The sequence below is a fragment of the Cheilinus undulatus genome, linkage group 21 (genome assembly GCF_018320785.1).
Source record: "Cheilinus undulatus linkage group 21, ASM1832078v1, whole genome shotgun sequence".
Lineage (NCBI taxonomy): Eukaryota > Metazoa > Chordata > Actinopteri > Labriformes > Labridae > Cheilinus > Cheilinus undulatus.
Genome location: NC_054885.1, coordinates 12,321,957 through 12,334,437, shown reverse-complemented (window position 1 = coordinate 12,334,437; position 12,481 = coordinate 12,321,957). Strand labels below are relative to the sequence as shown.

The window sequence follows — 12,481 nt, the reverse complement described above, 5'->3', positions numbered from 1 at the left end:
TAATACATAACAGCCTCTATAAATAGCAAATGACTATAAGACGTGATTTAATTTGTTTAAAATTAAAAGCACTGTCACCTTAGCGTGCATGAATCTGCAGGGTGCATCGAATTCTGACGTTGTTGTCAAGAAAAGTAACATGCATCATCCTGAGTGTCTGATCTCATCCTTGGCTCCTTCACAGGTTAATTATGCTCGCTGTATGGCGAGATACATTCACGGACCCAAGGGAAATTACGTTGTTTAAACATATTCTACATGAATTTAAAATAAAGGGGGAACCAAACTGGCACATTTCGTAACGTTTCTCCGACGTAATTTAGCGCCGTTTTCACTCTTTCACGACCGCAGCTGTTCAAACAAACAACTGGAGAGTGTAATTACACGGTGACACATTCGCGCCACTCCGCCGTCAACCGTTACACGCGCGGATATCGACCTCACGCCGTACGTCGACGTGTAGCGTCGTAAAACGTCGCCTTCCTCGTCCATGTGATGCTACAACTTGAAGCCGGGCTAGTGTGGGGAAGCTAGTGTGCGTTGGTGAGGGAGTAGTACGGGGCAGTTTTTATAGTTGATATCACCTCGTCTTACAAACACTCTTACAAACATGGACGCAGCCGACGAGTTCATGAAGTACCGTTCCCCTCTGGTGTCCAGGTATGCGAGCAAGGAGATGGCCTACAACTTCAGTGACAGGAAGAAATTCACCACCTGGAGGAAGCTGTGGATCTACCTGGCTAAAGCTGAGAAGGTTTGACACTGGAGATGCATGGTTACAACCCTAGCTGGTCTACTTGCTGTTTTAGGATTTTATTCTTTAAGCTTGCTTTTCAAGTCCTTTAACCTAAAGTTTGCGACCTTCACAGAGCCCTATCAAGTTCCCTTCTCTAAATATAGTTCCAGTACCCACTTAAAGAGCTGTCTGCATGGTTGCCAGAGATGTGTCTTACTCCTTGCACAATACAAAACACAAAACATGTTAAAAAGCATTAATGAAAACAAGAAAAAGCTCAGAGGCTGCATGCACACGCCTTTCTTTACTGGGCTCGCCACAATTACAAATCCAATGTCATTTTGCTTGGTATCCGTACATTTAGGTTATAAATGGCAGCTGAAAAAAGATTAGTTATTAAAGCTGCAAGCACTTACCTTTTATTCCAACAGCTTTATATTTTAGAAACAAATGAAATGACTACACATTAGGAACAAATTTATGGTACAATTAATGGATATAATGATAAACTTAACTCATGATATATCAAAACACACGATTAGTGAGTTGTATTTATTTATGTTTTTTAACTTTTCCCAGTTTTTCCTAAGACTCTAGACTTACATAATTTGGCAATCTGTTCTTTAATTTGGTTTCTGGTTAAAATATGCAAAATATCAGACACTGAGGGGTCGCTAGATGCCCTCAAAACAACAAATATTTCTAAATGGTTTCAAATTTTAATGTTTGACCCATTTTTATAAAAATGTTTGAATAAAACTAATGTAAAATAAAAACATGGTGATTTGGTGAGATTAATGCTTAAATCAATGTAATGTTTGAAAAACCCTTATAGTCTGCACGACTATTGTTGAATTTGCCTCTCACCTTCAGGCGCAGTGGTGGTCCCTGGTTTCTAGCACCTTTGTATTTGGGCTTGTGGGCTGAAAAGTTTGAGAACCCCTGCCCCAGGCCACCACCTCTACCTCGGACCAGCTTTCACATTTTGCTGATACACTATATGGACAAAAATATTTGGCCACACCTGTTAATTATTGAACTCAGGCGTTTCAGTCGCACCTGCACACACATGCAGTCTCCATTCGCAAACATTTGTGATCCAAACTGGAAGAGCTCAGTGACTTCAAGCGTGATACTGTGATAGATGCCACCTTTGCAATAAGACGGTTTGTGCTGAATATTCTTAAGTGGAAGCGTTTAGGAGCAACAGCAACTCAGCCACAAAGTGGAAGACCACGTAAAATCACATAGCGGGGTCAACGACGGCTAAGGCGCATGGTGTTTAAAAGTCGCCAATGCTCTGCTGATTCCACAGCTGAAGAGTTCTGAACTTCCACTTGCATAAATGTAAACATACATGAAGCTCACTGGTGGGAGCTTCATGGAATGGGTTTCCATTGCCAAGCAGCTGTACGCAAGCCTCACGTCACCAAGTCCAATGCCAAGCTTTGGATGGAGTACTGTGCATGTACATATATATTTGACAACAATATCATTACTGTCACTGTTAGTGTAATGGTTGTCCAGACTGTTGTTCATATACTGTAAGGCAGATGTAATATACAGTCAATATGTTTTGCCGACATACCCGTGGTAAATTTCGCTAGAAATGTTTGTATTTGGGGAGCAGGTGGCCTAGTGGTTAAAGGCGCTCCCCATGTACGTGGGCGGCCTGGGTTCGAATCCAGCCTGAGGCTCTTTACCGCATGTCTCTCCCCCACTCTTGACCCTATTTCTGACTCTATCCACTGTCCTCCTCTATCTAATAAAGGCACAAAAATGCCCAAAAAACAAACCTTAAAAAAAAAGAAGAAAAGTTTATATTTGCTGATTCCGCTATTTAACTCTTGAAGCTATTATCTACCCATATCATGCTGTTTTATTCGTGCATCCCTTTTCTTTCTTTTTCTAGGCTAACAATATTGGGTAGCCTAATTCATTCTTTTATACTCCCCAGTATTGCAAGAAAACTCCTGCACATCTAACCTGTAAAAATATATTTCATTTCATTTCGGTATGCATTTGTCCCATAAAGACAGTGTCCAAAATTTTCTTTCTTTTTTTTTTTTTTTTTTTTGAAAGACATGGGTTTGAAGTAAATTGATGGATAGCCTAAATGGTTCTTCTGTTTCAATTCTCTGGATTGCATTGCATATTTATGCCTCTTCTCTTCTGCTACTCATGTCAGATGGAAGAATTTTTTTTTTCTGAATTTGTAGTGATTTTTCTTCTATCTTAAAGAATTGTCACATGCACATCTAAACAGTATTACATAATCAAATTAGACTAGTTAAACCTTTGACTACATGTTATTTATTATTATTATTATTATTATATATTTAACACTAAAGATAATATCTTTCTACAATGTGGGTAAATTTCAAAGTCAGTAAAATATATATATTTTTTCTTTACATCTTTAAAAAGGTTGAGCTGCACAATGTGAGTCTGAAAAGGTGGCAAAACATAGTCCCTCTAAACATTTTGACATTTAGCTTATAAATAAAACAGCCATTGGATCCTGCAGCCACACAACTGGCTCATCAAAAATATCCCTACAATGTTTAATTAGTAAATTCTTATTTGCTGATGACCTACCTTTATACCGAAATGTTCAAACACTAAGTCGTCTGATTGGTTTTTGTGTCCGTCATATTAAAGGTGACAGAGGTGGTGGGAGGCTAACTGATAAGCCACCGTCCCTCACATGCAGGCCTTCACATGACTCCACTCACAACACACACTAACCAGCTCTGATCAGAGTCCATGTTTGACTAATTATCTGTTTTTTAGTTGCTTCACAGAGGGGCAGTGTTTTCCTGTGCTGGTATGTCAGGGCTGTGTGGATTGTGTGTGGAAATAGCATGCAGAGAATGTCTCAGTAACAGGAGAACGCCCCCTTGAGACGCCTCACTTTATTAGCTTCTACCAAGCCCAGGCAATGCTCCTTGGCCTTTGTGCTCTCTTTCCTTCAAGACAAAATAAAAAGGGCTATAAATGTGTTCCTCAGACATGCAGTTGTTTGGTATGGGCTGGCTCAAAACCACTACATCTTTGCAGAACAGTAATTGGTTGACACTTTGGATGTTCTAGCTGACTTACTTGAAAGATGATCTAATGAAAATTTAAATTCAGACTAGTCTAAAAATTTGACAACACTTCCAACTTCAGCTTAAACTTGAGCTCAATTTATTTAACATGGTTAAACCCAGGATAAATGGCATCTGTGAGTAAACCCTGCCAAATATGTTTGCCAGGAGTTTTTTGCTGGATTCAGTGTTTCGTCCTCTTAGCAGGGTTAATGTCCATATGCTTGTGCTGGTATATTAAGTGGTTACACCCAGTTGAAAATGAGCAGATCTGCAGTCAAATAGGGATGTGCTGGTTAAAAGATTAAAGGCCAAGTCCCTCTGGGAATTCTTGCTAGATAACATAGTTTATATTATCTTTAATCATTTTCACAGCCCTGGTCTAGTAAATGGTCTGTCCAAACTGTAACCTGAATGTAAACTACAGTGAACTGATAGCAAAAAAAAAAAAGCATATAGAGGTTTTAGAGCAGCATATGCTCCTGTCTAGACAGCGTATCTTTCAGGGAAGGCCTTGAATATTTCAGCAAGACAATGCTAAAACACATACTGCATCCATGACATCAGCATGGCTTCACAGTAGAAGAGTCTGGGTGCTGAACTGGCCTGTCTGCAGTCCAGGCCTCCCACCAGTAGAAAACATTTGCCTTATCAATATATGGAAGAATCCAACAAAGAAGACCCAGGACTGTTGAGCAGCTAGAATCCTACATCAAGCTAGAATGGGACAACATTCCTCTCCCAAAACTCCAGCAACTTGTCCTCACTTCCCAGACATTAACAGACTATTGTTAAAGATGAGGGCATCCTACACAATGGTAAACATGGCCCTGTCCCTACTTTTTTTAGACATGTTGCTGCCTGAAAATTCAAAATGAAGTAATATTTTTCATGACTTGGTAAAAAGTCTTACTTTCAGCATCTGATATGTTGTTTTTGTTCTATTGTGAATAAAATATGAGTTTATGAGATTTGCAAATCATTGCATTCTGTTTTTATTTACATTTTACACAGCACCCCAACTTTTTTGGAATTTAGGTTGTAAACCCAGCGAAAGATTGTGGAACTCATATCTTTTCTTCCCCTACGTTGTCATTCTCCTCCTCAGGCTTTGGGTCTGCCAATCACAGACGCTCAGATTCAGGAGATGGAGAGTCACCAGAAGGACATCGACTTTGCCATGGCCGCCGATGAGGAGCGCAAACTCAGGCATGATGTCATGGCCCACGTCCACACCTTCGCACACTGCTGCCCCACCGCTGCTCCCATCATTCACCTGGGTGCTACCTCCTGCTACGTTGGAGACAACACTGTAATTATGATTGTGTGCACTTCTGTTTCAAGGCGTGGTTTTTACAACCCTGGGACATTTCAGCTTCACTGTAAATGTCACAGAGGCCTTAAGAGGGGACCAATTGATCCTCCTCTGTGTGGGCTTTGCAGGCTTTAATAGGGGGTATCGAGGCAAACAGGATAGATTTGCATGTTTGACTTAGCCGGCGGAGCTCTTGCTGTGCCATGCTCTCTTAAGCTTCCACAACACCGTAAAGCATTGTTAACTAACAGACAGAGACTCAAATATTAAGCTGTTGCAGAATCATTTTAAATGTCTATGATGATGGAGCGTCTTTATATCTGTGATTATTTATATACATGATCTTTATTCTCCAAAACGTAACTTCTAACTAGTTTAGAAATACCAATATTATACATAAAAATCCTTTCTTCAAAGTGCTTTTTCTTTTCTTATAGTTTGTTTTTCTTCCTCAGGATCTGATTATGCTGCGTGATGGATTCGACATCCTCTTGCCTAAGGTGAGGCTCAGCTGTTTGCCAGAAAAAACACACACACACATCCAGTTGTGCATCTATAACATGGTTAGAAATCAGGTTAAAGTAAGTCTTTTTCTGTGAAGCCTCAGCTGTTCAGGAAGCCAAGCCAACAATGTAGAAATAATTAATTTGCATCTTTTTTTTTGTCTCAACCCAAAAGAATACAAACAGAAATCAGGTCATTTACAAGTGGGGTTAGTGTGAGTTCTAATAGAGTATTATGCAATGATTGCATGCTAAAATGTTTTGTTTTTTCCCCTCCACAGCTGGCCAGAGTCATTGACAGACTGGCAAACTTTGCAGAGAAATATGCAGACCTCCCCACGCTTGGCTTCACGCACTACCAGTGAGTCTGAATGCAGCTGAACCTCGCTGAGTGTCCTCCTCATTTGTCCTTTTTAATGTCTTTATCAGTTTGCTCTTAGCCATGCATTTTGAGTGATACAGCCTGACATGTTGAATAATTGATGGTATGGAAAAGTACTGAAAGTCATATTTTTAATCAAAACCTGGCAGAAAGGAGAGAGAAAACAGTCGTGAAGTGTTAAAATTCACAGTCAAATCCAATCCTTATAAAGACACAGAGGTTATGTTTGAAACTTTGACAGCTGAAGAGGTTGCAATGTCTGAACTGTTCAAAGAAAATGTTCATAATATACTTTTACAGTGTGCAGGAGTTTGCAGGCAATCAGGTGATTATAAAACAATAAGTCGCCTATGATTGGATGCCTATGTTTTTATATCAACAGGCATCAGTGTTACCTGATTTTTTTTTTTATTAGTAACATATTGATATTTAAAAACGGATGTGGGGACAGCCCTAAAATACAAATGAAAATTCCACTGTAAAAGACGAGAAGTCCTTAATATTTTTCATGGAGTCAGATGTGAGGATTAGATACAGACCCTTTACAAAAAACGTCAGGGTGCTGTGTAAAAAATCCTCAGAAGAATGCAGTGCACTTATATTTTATTCATTATAGAACATATCAGATGTTGAAATGGAGACATTTTACCATTATGAAGTTTTGCATTGTCTTGCTGAAATATAGGCCTTTGGTCTGTTGATAACATGTACTGTAGATCAGTGGTTTTTAACTCATTTTGCCACTTCTAAACCAATTCTTGCCACTTAGCATCTAATGTTGCCCCTGTTGACCCATTATTGCCTCTATTAACAACTTTCTACCACATTTTACACCCATTTTTGCCCATTTTAACCACATTTCACTAGTTGGTGTGCTCATTTTTACCAATTTAACCCATTTTGGCCAATTTCTGTGTCTGTCAACCCTTTTTGCCAGTTTATTTCAAATTTTCATCCAATTACACCAAATTTTCCACCCATTTTTGCCACTTTAAAGCCATTTCAGCCACTTTTTAATCCCATCTTATCACTATCTATGCCTGTTGCCACTTTAACACATTTTTGCCACGTTCTGCTTTTTTTGCCACTTTTACCTAATTTTTGCCACTTCTAACCAATTTTTGCTACTTTTAAAATCCAATTCCACCATCTTTTCCACTATTTTTTGCCATTATTAACCTATTTCAACCATTTTTAACCCATTTTAATTTTTGGATATACATTTTTTAGAAGGCTATTTACCACACAAATGAATATAAAAAGACATTTGTTTCTTTGATATGAGTGGTTATTTTTCAGGTTAAATATAAGATATGGATACCTCGAGCTTAACTTTAAAGTAGATCATGATTTTAAAGACCATGTTCCCCCAGTCTGGCTGGGCTCCCGGAAGCTCTCCCCTTTATCCCCCTTTATGGGCAGCCTTGTCTGTACATGACTATTCATGGCTTTGTTCAACCACCTGCAGGTACAGTGGGGGTCCCTGGTGTCTGGAACCTTTATTTTGGGGGTTGCGGCTGAAAAGGTTGATAACCACTGCTCTAGATGGTGGGATATTCAAAGCCTTTGCAATGTTACATTGAGGAACATTTTTCTGAAATTGTTTCACAGTTTTTTAACAGTTTTTTCCAGATTGATAAACCTCTGCCCATCTTTACTTCTGAGACACTTTGCCTCTCTAAAATGCTCCTTTCATACCCAGTCATGTTACTGACCTGTTGCCATTGTAACAAATGTCTCAGTTTCAACATCTTGTATGTTGTTTTTGTGTTTTCTATTGTCAATAAAATCTGTGTTCATGAGATTTGCTAATAAGCACATTCTCTTTGCCCCAGCTTTTTTGGAATTGGGGTTTTACTGTCTAACAATAACGTTACAAGAACATTTTTTTAACAAAGTATAGATACTTTTAACATACTTTCCCCTCTTCTCTCACAGGCCTGCCCAGTTGACCACGGTGGGAAAGCGCGCATGTCTGTGGCTGCAGGATTTGACCATGGACATGCGGAATCTGCAGCGAGCCCATGATGACCTGCGTTTTAGGGGGGTCAAGGGGACCACAGGTACCCAGGCCAGCTTCCTGCAGCTCTTTCAGGGGGACCATGACAAGGTATAAACTATCACTAAATTTTCTCGTGAGTTATGATTAAATAAACAAACAGACCTCATGGAAATAAAGCAATGTTGATTGTTTTTCCTCTCCAGGTAGAGGAGCTCGACAGGATGGTGACAGAGATGGCCGGCTTCAAAAAGTAAGGCCTGGAATTAAATGGAAGAGATTTAAATTTCCTGCCTCAAAAAGTCACTGACAGACTTTACTGTTAGCACTATGAAAGAAATGTGATTATAAGTTAGAGCCTGGCGACATATCTGCTGGCTGACATCATCAGGTAGATAGATGGTTTTAAAAATATTCAAGTCAATGCATCAGTGTTCTCAGATATTAACTCCTCTTTATGGAGCATTAATTCAGAATGCAATGTGATGTAGAAGTGGTTTCATCATGTAGACTTAAAAAAATGCATAAGAGTTATATAATGTATGATAAATATTTGATATTATTACATGGTCACCAATCAAATCTGGTTCAATGTAATGGGGAATTTCTTTCCTTTTTCCTAACCTGTATTGATAATAATAACTTAATTTGTATAGCACGTTTTAAAAACAGAGGTTTACAAAGTGCTTTAACATTAAACAGAGTTACAATAATGATGTCAGTCTCTGAAATCCCATATCTGTTGGATTTGTTAAACACTGACTTTGTTCTTATTTCATTCAGAGCCTACCTGGTGACTGGGCAGACATACAGCCGGAAGGTGGACATCGACAGTCTGTCCTGTCTGGCCAGCTTGGGGGCGACTGTTCATAAGGTGAGCTGTAGACAGGTAGAGAGACGCTGCCATCTAGTGGTAACAAAACTCGCCATAGATGCCATGCACGTTCTCTGCTCTCAAAACACGCTGGCTGTGAGTTTTCTGGAGCTCATCTTTGATTTCTCTCTCTGCTGCAGATCTGCACAGACATCCGCCTGCTCGCCAACCTCAAGGAGATCGAGGAGCCTTTCGAGAAGGAGCAGATTGGTATATATTTACTCTCAAATTCATCACACTGTCTACAAATCTCTGAAACACTATCTGACTCAAGTTGTGCTCATCTTTCAGGTTCCAGTGCCATGCCCTACAAGAGGAACCCCATGCGTGCAGAGCGTTGCTGTAGTTTGGCTCGCCATCTGGTCGCACTGATGGCCGACCCCCTGCAGACTGCTTCGGTCCAGTGGCTGGAAAGAACACTGGATGACAGTGCCAACAGGTCTGCTAAACAGGACACATATTAAAGTTACCCGTTATTTTAGTCTTGTCCTTTCAATAGAAATTTTAACACAGGTCTTACAGTTAAAAAGTTGTCAACATACATTTGACAACTTGACCAGGCGCTGTTAAAAATTTGTTATTGTTTTGTGACTAATTCACAGATAGAAATGTGCAGGGATACATAGTGATGCAGGCCAGACTGGTCGTGCTACTTTTTTAGCAGCTTTTCTCTATTTTTTTCATAATCTTGCTTTTAACACCTTGAGACAGGCATTGTTGTTTACGACAAGCATAGACAGGTTTTTAAAAGTTAAATAACTTTTGAACCACAAGTCATAGCCATTTTGTTCCCTCTCAAACCCATCTGTTTGCTGTACTAATTTCACCCCCCGTACCTTCGTAGCCCTTATGAAAGTTTTTAACAAGCCGGGAACTCCAGTGACTTCCTTGGACCTTTGAAGACTAAATCCACACCAGTTATTGTGACACTGAACAAGTTTTTATCCATTTTAAAATCATTTTTTTATCATCTCTGCTGCTGACAGCTAATGCTATCCTTCATTTTATATCAAAATGTGTCAAACTGTACATGTCTTTGCACTTGGATCATGCAAGACATGGGCTGAATAGCTCCTAATGAAGAGAAAAAGGGACACAGAGAGGCTGTGATGTGGCCCTCTGTGTCACTGCAGACAGTAACTGCTTTGAATAACGGCTAAAATACAGCTAACAAAAAGAGGCACGAGGACTTTTTTTTGTAAATATATTAACATTTTGAATATTTTTTTGTCTCAGAAGGATTATTTTTTTCACCTTTTGGTCCTCAAGAGAAGGAAGAACAAGTCTTTGCAAAAAAATCTTAGTCATTATTGTTTACTGTTCCACACACACAAAAAAGTTTTAATTTCTGTTTAGTTTTTTTCTTTTGTCTTTATAGTCCCATAACTTTTTTTAAAAAATTCTGGTGACATTACTACAGCACACATATTCCTAAAGCCTAGGTTGGCCTGAAAAAAAGGATGTTAAAGCTTGAATGTGCACCACAGGGTTGATGTTTTACAATCTTTTGGATAACAAGTCCAGGTGAGACAAAATGGAAAAAATCGCGTAGGACTCAGAGGGTTAAAGAAAATGTAGTTTCTGTTAACTCGCAGGTTTTGGGTTAGTTCTTCACAACTATCACTGTAGGCTGAGAGCTGTACAGGGACTACAAACCCCACATGAGGGAAAACAGATGGGAGAGAGTTGAGCAAGTGCTGCATGCTCTGGACTTCTCAGAGAAGACAATCAAAACCTTTTCCCTTTTGGAGATCTCCACTAAAAATCAAACCGCGTCTTAAGTGCTGGTGCGACATAGGCTTCAGATTTTACAGTAACTGAACCCCAAATTCTCACGTTCAGGAGGATCTCCCTGCCTGAGTCCTTCCTCACTGCAGACATCATCCTGAGCACTCTGCAGAACATAACAGAGGGTCTGGTGGTCTACCCCAAAGTCATCGAAAGACACATCCGCCATGAGCTGCCATTCATGGCCACAGAGAACATCATCATGGCTATGGTGAAGGCTGGAGGCAACAGACAGGTAAGGTTTTTACTCTTGTGTTTGTGGTCTAACAGCAGCTCAATATGTCACCTCTTAGGGATATTGGCAAAGATGTTTATCAGTCCAGATTTGAGACAGATAAATGAAGTGGCCCATTATTACTGCTATAAAGGATTTTCAAAGCCTTTCAATGCCCCTTTGATCTTGGAAAAAACCCCTTAGTTTTCTGTGATGTTGGAGTCAGAGACAGTGTTTATTTACAAATTTAAAATTTTTTTAATATCCACTAATTCATGGAACATAATAAGCGAAGAATCTACAATTTTAAAGTCAAATTTTCTTTACACGTGCTTCCAAAGCTTCCAATTTGCTGCTTATCAGCATCTTGCACTTGTGTAGTATTAGTATAAAGATGCCAACATTTCCCATCATCATTGATAACCAAAGGACTTCTTACTACCTACTCAACCTTTCTGCTCTCTCAGGACTGCCATGAGAAGATTCGTGTTCTGTCTCAGGAGGCTGCAGCCGTCGTCAAACAGGAGGGTGGTGACAACGACCTGCTGGCTAGAGTCCAAAAAGACCCCTACTTCGCCCCTATTCTGGGGCAGCTGGACAACATACTGGACCCTAAGACATTTATTGGTCGTGCTCCCCAGCAGGTACATTAATAATGATGATAATAATAATAATAATAATAATAATAATAACTTTGTTTATGTATCACTTTTAAAAGCTGTTGTTTACAAAGTGCTTTACACACAACAAGAGCAAAAAATCAGGGGAAAATAAACAACATTTAGAGCAGAATAGGAGCTCTGTAAAATCAGATAAGAAGGGAAAAACATAATATGGACACAGGAAAAATAACAAAAATGAAAATGACATAAGTAGATCTTGAATGGCAGTTACAGTAGAAGATTATAAAATTTAAAATGTAATAGAGTGAGTGAAAAATAATATGATTCCTATGATCATATTCTGAAAGATATCTTAGGATGTGGGAGAAGGAGAAAGTTAAATACATATATTCAAACAAACAAACAAACAAATACATGAAGATGATTAACAACCCCTTTTTAGTTTTCTGTCACATATATTTATATCATTTTAGTACTGTATACTCAACACCTGTTCACATCGTGGCAACTTTTTATCAATGAAAACCATCCTTGAGGCTCCCGGAAATATTTAATCTTTCCTCTACATCTGTGGTCTTCTCATTTAGGTTGCCAGGTTTCTGTCTGAAGAAGTGCGCCCCCTGCTGGAGCCGTACAAGGCTAAGATGGATGTAAAGATTGAACTCGAGCTCTAACACTGACACTCATACTCAAGCCAAGACAATGAAACACGGTGGGTGGCCTCAATAAAGAACAATCACTGAATAAAACAATCTCTTTATAGTGTTTTCATTTCTGCTCCTACTCAAGCATACATTTCTGATTCTACTGAGAGTTAATTTTATAATAACACCTGATACATTAGGGATGTTGAGCAAGGCCAACAAGTTGATGACATCCAGTAAGGTGGACAAGATTTATAAAGCACATTAAAAATCAACAAAAAAGTTGTTGAAAGTTCTGTACAATAAAAATTAAA

General features: G+C 39.1%; 1 protein-coding gene across 1 annotated transcript; it reads left to right on the top strand.

Moving 5' to 3' along the window:
- Positions 1–466: 466 nt before the first annotated feature.
- On the top strand, positions 467–12,272 carry adsl (adenylosuccinate lyase). Its single transcript, XM_041816837.1, has 12 exons — positions 467–754; positions 4,934–5,137; positions 5,596–5,640; positions 5,925–6,004; positions 7,964–8,135; positions 8,231–8,277; positions 8,808–8,898; positions 9,039–9,108; positions 9,190–9,337; positions 10,741–10,921; positions 11,368–11,544; positions 12,111–12,272. Exons 1-12 carry the CDS (start codon positions 611–613, stop codon positions 12,195–12,197), a joined length of 1,446 nt encoding a protein of 481 aa, XP_041672771.1. The 5' UTR covers positions 467–610; the 3' UTR covers positions 12,198–12,272.
- The last annotated feature ends 209 nt before the right edge of the window (positions 12,273–12,481 follow it).

Coding starts and splice junctions, on each gene's coding strand:
- adsl (XM_041816837.1), top strand. CDS start 611: ATGGACGCAGCCGACGAGTTCATGAAGTACCGTTCCCCTCTGGTGTCC. Junction 9,338..10,740: donor CTGGATGACAGTGCCAACAG/GTCTGCTAAACA, acceptor TCTCACGTTCAG/GAGGATCTCCCTGCCTGAGT. Junction 10,922..11,367: donor AGGCTGGAGGCAACAGACAG/GTAAGGTTTTTA, acceptor CTGCTCTCTCAG/GACTGCCATGAGAAGATTCG.